Source organism: Falco naumanni, chromosome 5 (genome assembly GCF_017639655.2).
Source record: "Falco naumanni isolate bFalNau1 chromosome 5, bFalNau1.pat, whole genome shotgun sequence".
NCBI classification, from domain to species: Eukaryota; Metazoa; Chordata; class Aves; order Falconiformes; family Falconidae; genus Falco; species Falco naumanni.
In genome coordinates, this window is record NC_054058.1 from 29,242,775 (window position 1) to 29,263,627 (window position 20,853).

Here is a 20,853-nt window from a genome sequence, read left to right on the forward strand (position 1 = left end):
GGTCTTACTCTTCCTAGCCCAGCAGAACCAGTCTCTCCCGTCCTGCCCTGTTGCCCTTCTCTCCCTCTGCCTGCCAGCTGCCAGTTCCAGCTTACACTAGCCAACAACCTGAGGCTCATTGCTTTACCTGGCCTTGTAACAATCTCTGTGCACAGCTTTTAAGGTACAGCTCTACAGAGTTTGTATGTGCCAAACAGGTGTAATCCTACAAGAATTTAACTGGTAAATCTCTAACAAGTCTCTGTCAAGTCCATTCCCATGCAAATATTTTCCTAAAGGTTTATAACTTAGTCAGAAATGGGCAGTTCCCCACAGATTCAGCAAAAACATTTCCCTCACACAAAATAACCTTCTGCTACAGCTTCCTTTCCTTCACCACCCTGCACCCCCAAAGGCTGAGAATATGTACTGAGCTTCTCCAAAATGATTTTTAAAATTTGGACAGAGCACTTGATTTTCTCTTAACCTCATTCTTTGAAAGAACAAGCTCTTACCATCTTAATAAAACCATTCAGTATGAAACTGCACTTGAATGGAAGACTTTAGCCTGGATGATTCGAGTCTTGCAGAGCTGGTACAGCCAAATAACATTTCTAAGTATCTCCTGCTAAAAAAGCTTAAGTTGGCACTACCAGCTCCAGGCAATACATGAACAGTACGAGAAACTGTACACATGTGTGTACACGCATGTTTGTACGTATGAATGAAAAAACATGATAAAAAAATCATAATGCAAAAATACAAATATATAAAACATGATACCTGACTGAATATGAAAAAGTGATCCTCAACAAAAAGATAAAATTACTTATTAAAGATAATACCCATTATTTGAGAAATAGAAATACTATTATAATTACTACTACAGAAGCAATGCTGACAGAAACCCACTCTGTTTTATTAAAGGGAAAAAAAATAATCTACACTTTTGATACCTCACCTCTTAGACCATGGCAACATTATGATTTTAACCAAGAAGTGATACTAACGAAAATCTACATTTTCAGTGAAAAGTGTCTGACGGAAACTGAAACGCAAGTCTGCTTTCTGCAAGACAAGATCACCAAGACCTAGTGGAAGGAACAAATACTGTTGTACCAGAGTGAAGATGTTTCCTGCTTTTTCTTATGAACTTCTGCGTACCAACTGCTGAATTCTTCCTTTTCTTTATATCAAGTTATATAGTGTAACGAATTGGATGACTTCCACTCATCTTAGGACAGCTAGTCAGAATACTATGTGTGGATCAGTCACCTACTACTCATAAATTAACCACCAATAAGGAAGAATACGATCTTTTTAAGAGCACATTTGTGCTGATACCACTACCTATTCAGGTGCTGAAACTGAGCCTCTTTTTATCAGCCTCAAGTACCTTTTCCTAATGGTGCACAAAACCAGTACTAGCAAGGATTTCTTGTTTTAAATGTAACTTGTTAGAGAAGGTTTCCATTTGTTTTATCTTTATAAATTTGTGAAAGGCAAAAGATAAACTGCTCTGAAGCTTACCAGAAAGAACATGTCTAAACTGCATTTATAAGGTGTTACGCCATTATACAAATGCAGAACCAGCTGAAATCAAAGAGGAGGATGATTTCAAATTGGTAAGTCAAGACAGTGCTTAAATTCTATTGTCACACACTGAATTAAAAAAAAAAAAAAAAAGTACTTGAAGCTCAATTTGTAGAAAAAGTGAATCATTTCTGCAGAACTCTACCATGTCTGTGCACCTCGGTCAAGACTTATTCCATGAAAGCAGCTAATAGTTTCAATACTGTTTAAGTCACAGAAATATAACATGATTGCCAACATATTGTTTTGTTAGATGCAGAGACACATCAGGAATGTCAACAATGTTTTCTCAAGAAAGCAAATACTGCACACACAGGTCAGTGAATAATTTCAGCAGAAAGCAGAAGAGAAGAAATACACTTATTCTTCCTGTAGTTCCTGCTAACAGCATTTGAATTTGGACGTAATATGAAAAATAATGTATTAAGACAATTTTCTATTGATTTTTTATACCACAGTCTTGCCTTCTTCCTTGTAGAGCTAGATGCATTGAGCAGAGGCTATTAAAATACATTTCTAAGGAAACAAAAGGGCTAAGCATGATTTCAAAACCAATACTTTAGTGTTGGTACATAATCTATGAACAGGGCAGGAACCCCTGTAAAGAAGTCCTGCTGACATACAACCTTACTAACATGCTATCACATGGAATGCCACAAAAATTACAGGGTAAAGAAACTTTTACATAAAAAAATGTTTTCAAGTCTACTAGTTTAGACACAGCAAGGCAATGAGAATCAATGTTCCCAAAATTAACGTGGGCTGAAGATGTGAGTCAATCTGATTTAGAATGGCTTGAAGCTATTAAACATCGCAAACTGCCTTCCACAACCTGAGATTCACACCACCAAACCCTTCTCCATATTCCCAGGGCACCATAGCATAAGGTAGTGTGAATTCACTGCACTACTCTCATGGCACACCAGTAAGCAAAATTATTTGCAGCTGCTAGTGTGTGTCCTAGGGTCTTCTTAATTTGAACTCATTTTTTTCACCACACTTCTACCACCCCATCCAAGGCACTACGTCCTTCTTCCTCCCGCAAGGATCATTCACCCTTATTGTTTGCAATGACTGTTCCATGAGATACTTAAAAACCACTTACCAATACATAAGAATTTAGAAGTACTGAGGCACATTCACCTTTCTCAGTCTCATTTTCCTATTCAGCTAAATCTTCTAATATCATTCCTACCCTTTATGCACATAAGTATACCCTCTGTGGTTTTGTTTACATTGCTTTCCTTCAAGATAAAACCCTTTGGGATCATAGCCAGGGACTACCTGTAAAGTACGCATACAAATTATACCTGTGATTCAGTAATAATAATGCATATCTGCGTTAAGAGACAAGAAACCTTTGTTTATCAAAAAAGTGTATTAGAAGATCACATAGAAACAGAGTTCCATCCCCACAGCCTCCCTCAAAACAGTGAAAAAGACCCATTTGTTTTTCTTAAGAAATAAAAAAGGCTAAAGAAAGAAGAAAAAAAAAGAAATAAAAAAAAGAATAAAGAAAAAGAAAAAAGAAAAAAGAAAGAAGAAAATAAAAAATAATTAAAGAAAGAAAGAAAAGACATTTCTTAATTGTGCCATTGACACAATTTTGCCTACGAAATAGGATATGATGCAACCAACCTACGTCATAAACATAAACTCTTTCCAGGTGTACTTTAAAAAACCCACAAAGCATCACTGAAGTGTGCAGAGGGAGGCTTTACTGCTGTTGGTTTAGGATATGTTTTTAAGCACCAAAATATAAAAAGGTTTCTAATTCAATTTAAATACCTTCACTTGGTAACTGTATGTATGCAAAAATTGTATGCAATGGCAGTTCACCATATTGCCTCTTAGGTGGGATGCCATCACGGTCCCATTACAGCGGTGTTACAGCCTGTACCCTCTATGGCAAGCACCATCTCAAAAAGAAGCAGGGTTTTGAGATCTGAGAGCCAAAACAGGGGTTGTATGTACAAAATGCTGCCCATTTTCTCATCTTGGACCAAGTGCCTCTTTATACAAATTACGTCTCACATTTGTCATCACAACAGCACTTTTGTCAACTATTACCATTAATGGGAATAGGTAAAGCAGTCGAGCAAACATGTCCTTGCATAGAAGAAACGTGGTCATAGTTGCACGGGCTTCTACCATCAAGTTGGGAAAAAACAGCGCACAGTGTAGCTAGTGCTGGGCATGGAAAGTCTGACCAAGCTAGTGTACAGCCTCTGGTTCTCCTTCCCTCCTCTGAAATCAAAACTGTGGTTTATGGCTCACCACCATACAAATAGGAGGTAAAGCAGGAATATCACAAAAAACTACCACCTCAGAAATTTCGCTGCAGTAGAATTAAAAACAAATGAAGAACACCCCAAACTCACGAAACTATAAAGCTTGAAATTCTCAAGACACCTGTTCTGAAATATTTTCTTAAGACAGGTTTTTCTCAGATTTTCATCATCCCTCCTCTTCTCCTTTGTGCACTTCTTCCTGCCACACTAACATTACTGTGACAGCTCAGTAAATTTCACAAAATACAAGAAGTATCATATTGTTGAAAACCCATAACTCTAAGTACATACATGCCCACAGGCTGCTGAAACAACTGCTGTAACAGGCATAATTTTGTGTCTGAATTGCACACAGGTTTAGCCTTCCTTCTCAGACAGAAATGCCGCAGGGTGGATACCATCTTAATCAAAGTTTGGTGAGGTTCCTTTGCACACTAGTTGGATGGAAGTGTCAGAATTAAGTTAGAAAAAGATCACTAACTTTATAGGATGGACAGGTCACTGCTGTGTTTCAGTTCCACTGGTCTTTTTTCCGTAAGTCAATGTCAAACAGTAACTCCTCCAAGGCCACATACACAACTCCAACATTAACCATGACCTCTAAGGGAGGCAGCACAACACATAAAAAAAATTACAAATTATGGAAGCTTTTTTCTCTACTTGTGAGGCAAAAGGATACATTCATAACATGGCTCTCACCATGTGGACAGAGCACATATACATCACAGTACAGCAACACTTCCTCTCTGCAAATAACGAGAAAAGCGTTAAAAGACTTAAGACAGAGCATAGGTCAGCAATTTTCATGGATAACAAAACAGGGACTCTGGAAAAAAGAGATGGTGAAGATGGGAATACGAGAGAGATCTGTAAACTCAGGATTGGCAAAAAGCAAGTGCCTAGGAATCAGCTGTTCACTGTCCCCCTCCAATATAAGGGCTAGGGGGCATCACAGAAAACAAAGGTGGCAGGATAAAAGCAAGATGAAACAAGGTGATGTGGTTCTTCATGTAACATGCTGGGGAAATCCCTGTCAGCAGCTCAGATGGGTTTAGGAGGACAGGATAAGTTCACGGAACAGAAATCCATTGAGGGCTGCTAAATATCATTGCTTCTAGAGAAAGTTCCTGAGACACAAGTAACTAGAGGCTGAAGAGTTAACTCAAGACAAAGCATCACAGGTACTTGGCATATTTTTCTCCCTTCTGTAGGGTTTTGCTTTTGGCACCTGGGCTAACGGGCCTTTTGGTCTGATCTCATGACAGCTACTCAAATGTTTGCAAAAAAGCAGATGGAGACATTTTACTTTTTAGATCTACTGGTATAAGCAGTATATAGCTAAGTGTGGTATTTTATTTCTCTAATTTGTGAACAGTTAATCCTCATTAAAACAGAAGAGTTCCTACAAAAGAGCTCTTGCAGAGGAACTGCCATCAGAGAAATGTATTGTTGAGAAGTAATTAATATGTTGAATACTGTGTTCCTTGTTAGAATCCAGCTATTGACTCTGAAGCAGAACCTGTACACCAGTTCCAAAATGACAACATTTTGGATAGTTAGTCAAGGTTGCTATTAGAAATGAATGATATTTGTTATGCAAACAGTAGACACAGACATGAACCTCTTGCAGAAACTCATGTCAGTTTTCAAGTAGTTTTTATAGGATTGGTGTCAGCTGCCTTTCTTAACATGAGTCTCTTTTGACTAGAATTATTCTGCAATGCAGAGCTGTTGCCTTGACATTATACAGATGAACAGTAGCATCATTACAGGATGACAAAGTATCACAGAAATTCTTTGTATCAGAAACAGAAGCCTAGTATTTAGCCTCCAGCAGGGCTGGCCTCTTTGATCCTGGGAACATCCAAGCAGTAGTCTACTGAATACACAATAATAAGCAAAACTCTCAATTCAGAGGTGTAAAGTTACACCTGACACATGAGATTCAGGTATCAGATATCCCTGCTTGGGGGGAAAAATAAAAATCCACACAAGCTTCTTTCAGACATCTTGCAGAATGCATGAGTCATTGCCTGTAACCGTGAGTGACACACAAAGGTCTGGCTGGCTGTCAGAAGCAGCGCAGATTAGAGCAGACACGCAAGGGCTGGTAACGGTACCCAGGTGATTACACATTAGCTGAGGTCTGCCGGCACATGATGCAAATTGGCAGCCCTCCAGCTCTGCCACTACCTGTGCTACTGCTCAAGGAGAAGGTGCAGTACTGTATGCTTTGTCCAAGGCTTTGTGGGGACTAACCTATCCCACCTTTCCCACACGTAAACACAAAGGAGGGACACTGAGCCAGAGAGACATGTTCAGCCTTCAAGAATCATAGCGGCACGCAGGGGGCTCCAGAGAAGAGCCGCTTCTGACTGGTGAGGTAGGCTTTTCCCACCTAGGCTTTCAGGATGTGCCCTTTGAAAAACTAGGAACTGAGCAAGCCACTCAAAGTTACCACTGCAAAGGCAATGGCTTCATTATGCCCAGTATTTACAGGAAAATATCCAAGACCACCTAAATCAGGGGTCCTCAATCTGGCCCCCCGGTATTTACAGACACACACACACCCCGGGGGTTGGGGGGGAAACCAAGCAGCCGCAGATGACTGCCTGCCACTGCATCCGCGCGCCGGCCCCCTGGTTAAAAAGTTTGAGGACCCCTGACCTGAATAAACCATCCATGAGCTTGTCCACAGGTGTCAGATTCTTGTCATTAGGGCAGGGAGCCTTGCCCTTTATAAGGGAATTCCCTGAATCTAGAGCCGACACTACCTCTGAAAAGTCCTAGCAAGGGATTTGACTTTTTTTCTCTCCAAATGCTTGTACACAGCAGGGAAAATGAAATCCCTACTGAACCAGGTTCCACTTCAATTTTTGTATGTCCACAGAGAAAGAAATAATATTGCTAACTCTTTTTCTATTACAGATAGTATGTAGAATGTTTTTTTGCTCTCTGGGGAAGAGGAAAGGGGTTGACACTGTTTTCACACAAAATCATCAGTAGTCCAGTACAGAGCAAAACGATCGTTTGGGCATTAAAGACATTTATCTGTTTTTTCATGAAAAAGAAAAATAACCCATGGCAAGAATTCAATTCCCTACAAAAAGCACAGCTTCTTCACAAGAAAAAAAGCTCAGGTTGGGACAACGTTGTGGTAGATACAGGCAATGGCAAGAGAGGAAATTCTGCAATTTAAAAATGCCACTTACGCATCTTTTTAATTCCAAAGGCAAAGCCATCTTTATCCAGCACGACAACCTAGATCAAATCAAGGTGAATTTCCAGTAGGATGGTACAGCTTACAGAACAAGTCATGAATACTTTATGTGCCCTTTGAGTATCTTAGTTCCATCTCTTGAAAGGAATTACCCTTGCACAGACCAATGAATCTCGTCTAGAAATTCACTGCTCTGACCTGCTTCCTTAACTCCCAGTTTAAAAAGGGTCCAAGTAACTTTGATCTAAACATGTTTTCCCATCTAATCTCCAGAACAAAAACAGTAACCTAATATTTTCCAGGTACTGTTAATCCTGCTTTGAGTTACAGGGATAGATTAGCTAATCAGAGTCTCTTCAAGATCTATTAATTTTTTATTACTTAATCTTCAAATCTGGTTTTGCTAGCATCAGTTCCCACAAAAGTTTTCTCTCCTAGTATTCATGCTTATATTCACTGAAGCAGCAGACTTCTGAGACTATCCAAAAAGTAAAACATCCCTTAGTGTTGTCTGAGTTCAAGCTCTCATACCTATTCTTTGCAGAAGATAACATTATTAGCCTTTTTAAGAAGGACCCTTATGCCATCCTGCCTGCAAGACACTGATCCTGTGATGAAACTAGGCAGCCAGCTAGAACAGAAACTGGTAAAGTGGCATGGTACATCCACTCTGCACAGCAGGCCTTCACTGAATACAGTCTACCCTGCCCATACCATCACCTTAGAAGAAACACAACTTTTGCTGTTATCTATATTATCTTTGAGAGTGACCTGGCCTTGAGGGTGGGGACAAGCAGTAAATCTGGACTCAAGCCCAGCTTCAGGGCTGCTATGGCACCCAAATACAGATGCAACCTTGGGTACTTCTGTGGGTTTGTCACTGCAGGATCTGAGTATTTTTCAATGCAGCTATGCCTGCTGAAGTGAGAAATATGCTATTATTGACCATCACAAGTGAGAAACTGTGACCCAAATATTCTAAAAGGATGTCCACAGAGCAGAGAAGGGAGCAAAGCAGGTTAGCTGTGCTGGCATGATACACTGGCCAGTATGATAGAACTGTTGCACGTAACAACTACCTGCTGATCTCTACCTCGCTGAGGTGTACCCAGGCAGCCATACCCTCAGGACACCCCCGAAAGGCACATAGGGTCTTACTACCAACAGAAAACATTACTGGTTTGCTTTACCAGAAGATAGACTGTGAGGGTAATGCAGCTTATGACTTCTAATGGTGGCCACAGGGACACAGAAGTTATACCTACTCTGTAAAAGTAAATCTTTACGTATGGAAAACTAAAATTAAAACTTGAATAATTACATTGCCTGAGTGCATACCAAAAATATTTCAGGAAAAAGCAGAGTTAAAACCAGAATTAAGCGATTAAGTGAAAGGAAGGAAGGAAGGAAAATAGTACTAGAGTAACACATAGGGCTACAAAATCCATGAAAATTTGTAGTATCTTTAAAGCATCTCTTTGAAAAGAAGAACACAAATTTTGAAGAGCGACTCTAATCTGAGAATAAAAAGCTTCAGCAAAAGTCTTTCTTATGTAATCTGTGTTACTGTATATTTACTGAAGTTCTTTCTCTTGACTTTCCAAGGAACCAGCCTTTCAGCGGCAAAGTGTTTTCTTAGCAGCACGAAGCAAACAGGTTTTCCCCTCACCCCACTCCCAATCTTGTTCCAGGCTTTTTAAGTCACAGGTAACATAATTTGCTATGAGCTGCTACTGTGAGCTCTAACAGATTATTAAGCTGCCCAGTGATCTGCTATGTTAAAATAGCTAATTAAAAATACTGAAAAATAGACTGGTGATACCTCTGGAGATGCACCAGTACAGTATGATATCCTATTTCATCTGAACAAGAAAAGGGTGTCTAAGTTTCTTATCTTCCAACTAACACACATTTTCAAATGCAAAACACATTGTAGACTTATTACATGGTTGAAAAGAATTGTCTTCTATTTCCAGTATGGATATGCCATGCATATGTTAATAAAATACTTTGATATTTACACATTCCATTTCTACATTAACATTAAAAGAAAATTGTTTAAAAGATTAATGGAAGTGAAAAGAGCTAGCACTATAAATATATCTTTATGGGTTTTACCAATGAAATATTGATTCCAAGAGAAAAACCCAGATCTTTAACTAAATATCCTTCCATTTACAGATGCAGTGCAGGCCTTCACTTTCCTTTGGTACCAAAGTCAAGCTCAGTAAAGAGGGAACAGAAATAACCGTGGGTGGGGTGAGGAAGAGGGAGTCCGAGTCCATCTTTAAACTGAATTTATTTACAGACCTAAATCCTCGACCACATGATTTCACTCCTTTGATCATTTATTTGCATTTACTGTAATAAAAAGTACAAAACCCCACAAATAATTTTGAAGGGCAGGACCAAACCAAATGTTCCTCATCATTTCTGCGTTGTGACTCTCTGGGGGTCTTCAGAGCTTCTTAAGCCCTATTGTGACCTGGAATTCCAACCCACCGTTTGAACACAAGAAGAAATCCCGAAGACAGCCTGCACTAAGGAAGCCAGCGTACTATTTTTGTTCTGGATCTTGGGCAAAGGAGGAAAACTGTTTTCAAAGTAGATTCTGCCAGTTGTCTGATGTGCTAGGCAATAAAAATCTAAGACACCTTTTATTGCTGTACCTCATTTAGTATTAAAGTATGAACCATCCATGGCAAAAGGATTGGACTAGATGTCCTTACTGGTTCTTTCTAGTTTGCTTACAGTGACTTCCCTAAAGAAGGCAAAGTGACAGGCTCCCTAGGTGAACTGAAATGAGACTCGCATACAAACAAGTTCAAGGCTTCTGACTCATAAATGATTAAGTTGAAGAACACTGTGGAAGCAGTGGAGAAAAACCACCAAGCCATTTTCCTAAAAGAAAGTACAACTATGAAAGATGTTTCTGGCCTTACAGCCAACCCAACCCAACTGCTTTCTTACAAAAAACTTGTGACAGCAGACAGGTTCCGAAAATATATGTGATGGAATCATATACCAAGGGTAATGACCCTCTCCTACCTTTTTTGTATGACCCTTCTCAAATTAGCTGAAACTACTGCAGGGAACTTCTTCAATAAAATCTGCATTACATATTACCACAGCACAGGTGAAACAAGGTACCAGGGGGTGAAGTTCATCAAAGGGTACCACTTGTTGCTGACCTCAATTCTGACACTCAATCTGCAGTGGCAATACAAGTGCAAGTTACTATTGATTTGTTCTGACTGCGCTGGAAGTGAAACTGCTTTCTGCTTCTCTCATCTTTCACGTCATTAATTATCTTGAAAGGCAGCATGGTGTACAGACAAGACGTGTTACAGAAAAAACTATATGGCTGAACATGAGGTTACAGTATCACAGGATTAACACAGGCAGATTATTTTGCCTTTAATAATGCCTCTGAAGGTAGAGTCAGTAATAAGCATCTCTGACAGCCAGATTGGTTCTTTTCATTTTTAAGAAGGAAAAGTAGGATTTGTAACCCTTTAGTCACTTTTCCATTCTTTTCACTGAATACATCCTTTGTGAAATTCCTGGATCATATTTTTTTTAATCTACAGTCTTGGGCAGGAAGACGACAGAATACTGAATTTCTCACAATCCTAACCCAGTTCTCCAGCACTCCAGCCAATACATTCACCCATGCAGTCTCATGCAGATCCACTAATCTAAAGTTCTAGCAACACTTCCACAACGGCAATGCCAGAGCCCCAGCAGAATACAAAGCAGCAAGGAGAGGCTAGACAAATTCTAGTTCCAGCATGAGGTATAACGGATGGTGTGGTTTAGCTGTCAAATTAATTTAGAAAGCTTTCTAAAGAAAAATTCTGCCTTCTGCAGAAAACAAGGTCAGTGATTCAACACTCAATACATTTCCTCTTATTCAGTCCTAGCCAAAACCTTGAAGTGAAGTAATAAAGAAAAGTTCCTTTCAGCCTCAGTGCCCACGTTTCAGAAAGATGTATCCATCTAACACAGTATCCTATACCTAGGAGAACAAATAAAACACTACTGGAATCTTGATGTCAACTATCATTTTACTTTTTCCCTTTTTTTTTTTTCCCTTCTTTTTTTCCCTTTTAAACTAGAAGGCTCCAAAACTGTGTTTCCACATGCCATTTAAGGATGCTAGGTGTTCCCTAGACTCTCACATTCATTTATGCTCAGAATACTTAAGCTCCTATCAGCACAGCTTCCCCTTTTACCTTCTGTCGTTGCTGAATGTTGCTTATCGTGTCTGGCTGAAACTCCAGTTTGTCTGTTCGACAAAGTTTCCAGTATAAAATAATAACGATCAGGAGCACCACAGCAACTGGGACTGCCACACCAACAATAATCCATAGGTTGCTATTCTGTGACTCTGAGGTGGACTCCTTCAGCTTCTCCACAGCTGTGAAGTTAAAAAGAAAGACAGCAATATTACGCGGTTATATATTTTAAACTGAGAACACTTCAAGGTTACATATTTTTATGGTCTTGCAAATGCTAGTTAAGGAATTTATCAGAAACCAGCTGCACATCACAGGAAATGTCATGCCACTTAGAAGTTAAGGTACATCATGCTCAGGAAGCCTGGGGCAGGTGATTGATTGTCCTGGCCTACCTTCTGAAGACCTGTACTTAAAATACTAATGAAAATACACTTCTGCCACATCATTCAGTAACCCAAAACTGAGCTGACAGTGTAATGCGTCCAGAAGACAAGATGACAAATGGCAAGAAGAACATTTGATATTTTGTTACCTTCCTCATCAATAATCACAGTCCATTTGAATTCAGTAAGACCCTTCTCCTCAAGGTGTACAATTCTGCATTTCTTATTATTTTTTTCCTTTTATGTTTCATTGTCAGTGTGTGAGATCCTTTAAGTCCCAAACAGAAGACAAAACTACCAGAAAGCGTAATCAAACCAGTCACACTTGTAAAAAGTCAGCTGGAATTATCGACAAAACTTCCATTTGCTCTATTTTGCTCAGTGGTTCTACGCGAGACTAAATACCACAGCAGTAATACACTTCTGGTCAAACTGATGCACTGTCCTAAAATGATGTTTTCAAGTTAGAGAGAGTATTTCCATAAAACCTTATTTGTAGGTATAATTTTATTAATAGCCATTCTAACAATGAACTTAAGAGTTTAAGAGAACATAAAATAATCCTTATACTTTATTCATCCGACAGCTCATTTACGACATTACATTTTCTGTTATAAAAATAACCTTTTTTTGTAGTTTCTTCAATAAGAAACACTTAAAAAATTTCTATAATTCTATGCCTCTTAAATGAACTTCTTAGTGATGTGTCAAACAAGTTCCAACATGCAGGATAAGCTGTAAACACTTCACGAAGTTTTTTCAACACTTACCGTTTTTGTAAAGGGAATTTATTCTTGCAGCTTTCTGGATTTCTAACTAATGCTACAGTCCATTAACACATACTAAGCAGATGTACATGAGCTACTGACCTATCCTTGAATGACTGTTTTAATGAGGGACAAAACTTAGAAACACATCCAGATGGTGCAATTACTACTATTTTCTTTCTTTTCTTTCTGCAGAGAATTTTAAAAATTAGAAACATGCTTGTTCTATTGGTAAAATACCCCATGGTACAATGCAACTCATGCTTCCATATTGCACAAAGAACATGAAAATGTAATTAAGCATTCATATCAATGAGGCATTTTGCAGATACCTGCCTGCTACGGTTTTAAAATACTTCCAAGTTTCTTTCTTAATCATAACATGGAATTTTGAGTAGGTCTTCTGTCTTGCTCCTTGCACCAAATTATTTATATACCAAGGTTCATGAATATCATCATTATATGACTTTATATGACCTGTCATATTTATTCACATGTGTATCTAGTAAAAGATCACACAACTTTTACATTATCTTTATGAAAGATTGCATTACTTACATATTACTGATGGACAAACAAATAAAAATCAGGTCAATCATAATCAATGGAAGAAATAACCTGCTCCTTTTCACTTATACCCTTCAAAATGCCCCAACTGGTATTAGCCTACATCTTTCACTCACAGAAACAATAATTCAGACAAAAAAATAGTGACTTGTTGAACTTCAATGCCATTGCTTAGCTAAAGGAAATGCTCATTTCACACTGATGCCTTTGCATCTCACAATTGTGGGTTTTGTGCAAGCTCCTGGGCAAGATAAGCTGTAAAGAAATATTGAACTAGCAGAAAGAGATGAAAATGGCAAGAACTTAGCACAGTATTTTTCTAGCAGAAGCACTGAACTGAATGCAGTAAGGCTTGCACTTGAAGACCCTGTTGGAATTCCAAGCTCAGCAGTCTTCAAGAAGCAAAGCAACACCACATAGCTCACTGCAAGACTGCTAAAATTTATTTCCTCTGGAGCGTCAAAATTGCAGCATCCCAAGAACCAAACAGTGCACCAGTGGGTAGTGCCGTAACCTCCAAAGCTAACACCACCCTTCCTGTTCCTCTTTGCTTGGCATCAGTGTGGATCTGATAGGACTTACGCTGTGCAACAGTCCCTTCAATGCGGTATCCAAGGATGATTGCAGCCCGCTGGATATCAACTCTGTTCATCAGGTCTGAGCATTTCAGAGCACTGAGTCTCTCTCCATCCTGGTCCTCCACAAAATAGATCAGTTCCACAGGGTTATCAACACCAACCAACCGTGACACATTCACAATCTGAAAAGAAATCGAAAAGCTTTTACATTTTAAGTTGTATTTATTTGGGGCTCCCATACATCTGATCTTTACCCACTCTCCCCCTTCCCTTCACAAGGCCTGGACCTTAAGTACACACCTAAAAAGAAACATTTGGAGCAGCTTTGCCAAGATGGCATCAGTATCTGTCTTTGTCACTGTGTGCAACCCCCTTGCGCATAAAAGATATTCCACTTTGTATTATGATGCAGAAATACAATTGCTGTTAAAGAACATCCCTCTCTCTGTGTCATCAGAGAATATGTTATCACACTAACCATGTAACTGCTGTGAACTGGTACAGTTTGGAAATTGTCAATATCCAGAGAAGTCCAATGGGAAGATGTGCCATGTGTAATGGTCCAAAATACTGTACGCAGCAAAGGCAACATACACAGAGGCTAATTCTCTCATCTGAGAAGTGCTTAAGTCAACATCGGGCAAGCACAGATATTTGGTAATAATAATTTACTTCCAAACTAAAATTCAGGATATTTTCACCTAACACTTATACAAAAAATCCTGAGAAGTCTTCAACAGGAAAACAACATTGCTGGAATAATATATCAGTGTCTAATTACACAAGCATTACTCATGTGCTACAGGACCCTGGGAAATCTACAGAAATATCTGTAAATATAATAGAACCTGGGGGTGCTGGTTGACAGCCAGCTGAACATGAGCCAGCAGTGTGCCCAGGTGGCCGAAAAGGTCAACAGCATCCTGGCTGGTATCGAAAACAGTGTGGCCAGCAGGACTAGGGAACAGATCATCCTGCTGTACTGGGCACTGGTGAGGCTGCACCTCAAATACTGTGTCCAGTTTTGGGCCCCTCACTTCAAGACAGACACTGAGGTGCTGGAGCGTGTCCAGAGACAGGCAACAGAGCTGGTGAAGGGTCTGGAGCACAAGGCTTTGAGGAGCAGCTGAAGGAACTGGGGTTGTTTTGTCTGGAGAAAAGGAGGCTGAGGGGGGACCTTACTGCTCTCTATAACTACCTGAAAAGAGGTTTCAGGCAGGTGGGGGTAGGTCTCTTCTTCCAGATAAGAAGTGATAGGACAAGAGGAAACAGCCTCAAGTTGCACCAGGGGAGGTCTAGACTGGATATCAGGAAAAAATTCTTCACTGACAGGGTGGTCAAGCATCGGAACAGCCTGCCCATGGAGGTGGTGGAATCACCATCCCTGGAGGTGTTCAATACACACATAGATGTAATGCTTATGTGAACCATGTAGATGGGTCAGTGATAGACTTGGCAGTCCTGACTTAACAGTTGGACTTGATAATCTTAAAGGTCTTTTTCAACCTAAATGATTCTGATTCTATCGTAACTGAAAAGAAAATTTTCAGGGAAGCAATCCTTTCTATAATACATTTTTATGGTAAACCTGAAGTTCCCTTTTTTTTTGTTCTGTTTGTTTCACAACACACAGATTCAGTATTGAAGTAAAAGAACTGCCTTCACTCTGAAGGTACCAACACCATGCCACCCTGGAAGCCTCTATTGCCTCCAGCATTCATCACGCAGTAGGAGGTACTGAAGCGATTGGTGTGATTGCACTCTTCCCTTCTCTAAATACCTGCTTTGATTTTCCTTTTTTATTCATAACACACACCTCTTTGTTCCGGTTTTTCCAAATGTTAAGCCACTACACAGGCAAATATTCTGTTAGCTTCAAATAAAACTGTTTGCGCTTTCTCAACAAAAGCACCTGCACATCACCTTCATCCTCCAAACAGCTCCCCCGGCATCCACCTTTCTTCAGGAAGGAATGCATTTGATGCTGTGGGAAACAATTCTTCCTACCTACTTCTAAAGACGTTAATAATCAAAAGAATGCATGCTATGAGGAAGCCCTGTAGATACTCTCTAACCACCAGACATTTAAATTGCATACAAGAATCACATAACAATTCTGAATTCCTGTAAAATTAAATTTTATATATAATAAGTCTTCTCTGTATAACCATTACATGTAATGGTGAGCTCAAACTAGAATTAGGCCAAACAAATAGTAGGAGGTATTCTATCATGCAAAACAGAGTTTGAAGAGCTCTGGAAGGAATATATTTCGCTTCCTTCAGAATTATCCTTTACTATGAAGTACATAGTTAATAAATTAGAATCTCAAACACTGCCCATAGGCTTAAAGTAAAGCAAACACACTGATGTCTGTGTTACAAAAGCAAAATTTCATGTTGTTTTCTTTCCTAGTTTCCAAAAAAACAACTATATTGAAGGATAGCGGTGCAATGTTCTAGCTCAATAGGGAGGATGTTGTGGTCTTCGGGAGACATCAGCTCAATGTTCTAAAAAAGCATTTCCCAGGAGTGGTAACAGAAGGCATATAATTAAAAAAAAAAAAAGGTGCCGGGGAGGGGGAGGGGAAGAGAAAGTACAATTGCCATGAGACAAATCAACTGAAAGCAAAGAACAATGTTCAGCGTCAGTCACATTTGAGGTAAGAAAAAACACCTAAAAACAGAGGAGAAAAACATGCAAATTTCTGAAACACTGCAAGAGCTGCTAATAAGACTGCTAATAATAATTAACCAATGCTGCTTCTCATCCTGAATGCTCTTCACTCTTCTGCCAGCTAAGGGGCACCTAATCCCTACTGAAGGTTAACAAAAGAGTATCAATAAATAAGGTTTCGATGCACATACACAGCAGCTGTAAGGCTGAATTTGCTTTCACAGAACCCAGATACATCACTAGTTAACAGATGCTCACAGCTTAGTGTTTCTGCTTCTGCTGGGCTTCCCTCACCACAGTACGGCCTCAGTGCACAGAGTAGCAAGGTGTATGGACTGGTATCTGCTTTCAGCACAGATGAACCCTTCCCAAGTAGCACTTAACTCACATGGAGAGCAACGGAGCTGAAAGGCCACGTGGGACTGAAAGTCAATGGGTTCTTTGTTTGATTTTATGAAACCTCTCCATGTATAGTAAAGTTACAGAATCAAGAGAAATTTAGAAGATTCTTAAATTGAATTGTTATACATTTTATGGCATTGCAGCGTATCCAAGAAGTACTGTAAATCTACATGTTATACACACAGGGTAACAGTCAGAAGCTGGCTGAATGGGTTAAAAAAGGAACCTGTTGCCTTCAGAAAGGGCAGAGGGGAATGAAAACAGGTTCCAGTGCAAGTTGTCACAACGGTAACAATACAATTTTAAACACAGAATTAAACCCAACAGTGTACAGCTCCCTAGGCTGAGGAACAGGAATAGCTGAAAACTGTCAGAGTGGCGATAGGAAGAAGTAGCTGTTCAGTATACAGAACATGGGAATGAGCATGAAGAAATTCAGTGGAGGGTGGAGATGCAGGCTGGTGTTGATGAGCTAAGCTCACTATTTTAAGGTAAGTTTTATCTGAAGTAATTCCTTCTGAATACACAGTATTTTACGACTGCTCACACCATACTGAAGGAAGTTGCAGACAGAATTTCAAATTCAAGGGGAGATAGCTATGGATTTCTGTTCTGGGGAAACTGGTGGCTGAGCAGGGTATTCTTGAGGTGAATATGAGTCAATTAGATTTGTACATAAACACAGGAACTGTGACAGTATCAAGACTTAGTTTTCATCTCTGTCACACTGATTCGCTTCTTGTTTTTTTTTAAACTAACCTCTTGAGTTTGCTGCAACACAGAAAATGGCACACGAGCCAAACTGTTTTAAGTCTGTTTATAAAATTGAGGTACACAGCCGCTGCACCCATTTTTTAGACAGTTTCTGTACACTAAGTATTGTGCCATTTTGCTCCAAATTATATTCCCTGTGCAGCTTCAACTGATTTTGTCTCCTATTTTAGAGGTGTGTCTATCCTTGAGAGTGCTAAGAATGCAAGCAGAGGCAGAAATGGCATTTTCCAAGCATCCAACAAAGCAGCCCATATGTAAGAAAGCATTTAAGTATTTCACATTCATACTTTGGCAGCAAGGGATGACACAGGGAGGGTGAACATACAAGCATTTCAATACATGGGAGGCAGAAAATGGAAAAAAAAAAAGAAAAGAGTAATTAAACTTCTGTGTACACAAATGAAGCGATCTTTGTTGATAATAGATGCACATTTAACCTTCACAGAGTAAAGGGTTAACTGTGTTCAGGTGCCAGTAAATTTAATTTAAAAAGTGTTTTCAAGAAAATATCACAGGTCAGTGCACAGAGTTGCCTTGGTAACCAAATCTAGTTTACAATTTAAAGGAGGGAAATCCAGGTAGTGGGCAAGCTTGCAAGGTGATTGTGGAGTGTCAGCCAGTGGGATGTCCCAGTCAGCACCCCCATCAGGACTAAGAAATCCCTGGGTGAACTGGTTCAGGGTTTTGAAGGTATAAGCATTACTTAGAAACAAGCAAACACACACACACACAATCTCCAAATTACATGTATGAGGGTTGTTTTCCTTTTTTCACTACATTCATCCCCTGGGGTGGGTGGGGAATCAAAAAAGATCCTGCTTTTGCCTTATTAAAACTAGGATTTGAGTGTCCGGGCAATTAAATCAAGCTTATTGTGGTCTGAATGGTTAAGTAGGAAATGCAACATAAAGCATATGTGAAACAGGCATCGCACGTAACCGGTCCTGGGTCTGAGAAAGCTCCCACAGGAACCTGTCAGGACTGGAAATGGCAGGGCCGCTGGCAGGCAGCCAGCTTACTCCCAGTGCTCTGGCTGGGGCTGGACAGGGCGGCACTTGCAGTCATAGCAATACTTACACCCTGTGGCGGACCCTCCCCGTGCTGAGCTGGGGGGGACCGGTAAGCAAACTGAAAGGTCCAGGGCGCTGAAGGCAACACTAAGGAAACGTCCTCTGCTGGCTTGCAGAGCCTTGGCCAGCCAAGAAATTAACTGGCTTGCCAAAACAGAGGTAGGAACAGGCTGTGGGCAGCTCGATGGAAGGACTGGTCTCTGCCCAGGGTGGCCTTCAAAAGGGTGAAATGCCTCTGAGGAAAGGTGAAGCCACAGGCTTCACCCAAAGGCTACTCCCCAAAGGCTCTATTTATAAACCTAAAAACTCGCAGCAAGTTGGGGTCTGTACTCAGATTACACGCTCGGGAGAGACATGTAAGGTGTTGGTAAAAAACCAAGAGAGTGAACCTCTGCCTTAATGAAAAGCTCAATTCAGTCATTATATCCCCTCATAGCTACTATATCCTCACACACGTTACCACCAGTGTCACCTGATGTGCTCTTTAAATCAGAACATCACCTTTCTGTCACTTTGTAGGGATCACCTTTTTGCTTTCTATTAGGTTCAAAAGACCAAGCACACTGAAATAAGGGAAAATAATTATTTTTCTATTAGATCCTGGTGTACGTTTAAACTATAATTAAGCTATTTAATTCCTAAAAAAATTAATAAGAATTGAGTTATGGTAAACTATTGACAAAATATAGCATAGGGCCTAGCCTCTACATATGTAATGCAAACCACATTAAATGTGCCTTTGAATTTGCAGCATCAGCAGATACATATTAAAAATATATATGACTTGCTCTGTGAGGCATTAATATGAGCATCATGCAAAAATCAATGGAACCATCTGATGTATAACAGTCAGGTGTGAGGCTTCAGAGGGTTTTTTGTACATAATGGTTATAGGCTTTTTTCTTTTTTTTTTTTTATCATGGAGTGCCACCTGCTAACGGCACAGACAGGCAAAGGGGAGGGGAAAGCACGGTATTTGGGCACCCTAGGTAGTCTAAAGCTCTTATTCAAAGTGTCTAGATTTAAAGAGTAATTTTTTTAACATTCTTAGATCCTAACACATGCCTTTAGTAATGAAATATAAACCTCACAAAGTATCACTTCTATTTTCTTAGTGTATGAAAGGAAACTAATATGCCTGCAGTAACATTCACAAATAATTGCTTCACCTTCTGACCCACAGTCCTGATTTTCCACAGGGCTTAGACATGTCACATTTCAACGCACTATAAATATCTCTCACCTTAGGAAAAACTCCAGCCTACAGGGGCACAACACAACTGAAATTTGTGTCTAGTTTTTCATGGATATATGCACGTCCTGTTAATAAAAGTATCCCATACTTTTGGTGTTGCTGGCAGCTACTGTTCTTATTTCCAATTCATTGTGGCCTACTACTATAGCAGTCACCGGTTTGTGAGCAAAAAAATCATATATGGGAAAATCTAAATATAAAACACAAAGAACATTAACAGCTCTCCCTGAAGACACAAACAGATGCACAGATACAACACACGTCAAACATCTTATAGACTTGGCTATGAGGAATAGAATTAGCGGCAGTAAAACAAAAAGGTTTGCTGCAAACAGCTATGGACCAGATTCTTAGCTGCCAGGGGAGCATCCTTGAAAGAAATTGTCCTCGACTCTGGAGACCACTACCAGATGCATCACTCCAGCTGCACACTGGATAGTCTCCAAGGCTGTCTCACCTACCACACACCTCAACATCCTGCCAAACCAAGTTACCAAGAAGCTATAGTACCTGATGGTACCTACTATTCTTGCGCAGGAAAGGAGGACACCTATCTGCAAAGCAGATATCTTCAGCCCTCCTTCTCCCACATCTCTTTTATTAAAGTGCTAACCCTATCTAACAGTGTGGGCTGTGAGAACCTGGAGAAGCCCCGTGTTATGTGGGATGGTATGATGTGTTGACCATAACTATGAGAATCCTCCATCATCCAAAGACAGCAGTTTGCAGACTCTTTGCACTAATTAAGTTAAATAAATAAGCAGCACTGCTGTTTGGAACACAAGCTACAGATCTCATCTTCTGTCCCAGTAAGTAACAAAGACATAAGAGAGAAACTGTATTTTCATTTTCTGAAACGCTATTCTTCAGCTAGAAAGGACCTACTTGTAATTTTGTGCCGGCAAAGATAAATTATGTGAGCTTTATTATGTAAAATCATAAACCTATAATCTACACACACATTTTATAGGCTGTGGTATTTTTGCTAACAACATACGGAATATTTGTTGTATTGTATTTAAATGCAAAGGGAGGACTGAGGCATAAAGAACAAAGT

General features: G+C 39.8%; 1 protein-coding gene across 5 annotated transcripts in view; it reads right to left on the reverse strand.

Annotated features, from left to right (window-relative positions):
- The window catches only part of KIAA1549 (KIAA1549 ortholog), a 152,900-nt gene that overhangs the window by 34,800 nt on the left and 97,247 nt on the right, over positions 1 to 20,853 (reverse strand). For all 5 annotated transcript variants that reach the window (XR_005828051.1, XR_005828050.1, XM_040595553.1 and 2 more), the window contains exons 9-10: positions 13,624 to 13,801; positions 11,319 to 11,503 (exon numbers count right to left, since the gene is read on the reverse strand). Coding sequence is in view for 3 of the 5 variants with exons in the window: in XM_040595553.1 (XP_040451487.1) it covers positions 11,319 to 11,503; positions 13,624 to 13,801 (363 nt within the window). In the remaining 2 variants the exon portion in view is untranslated. The remainder of the gene's footprint in view (positions 1 to 11,318; positions 11,504 to 13,623; positions 13,802 to 20,853) is intronic.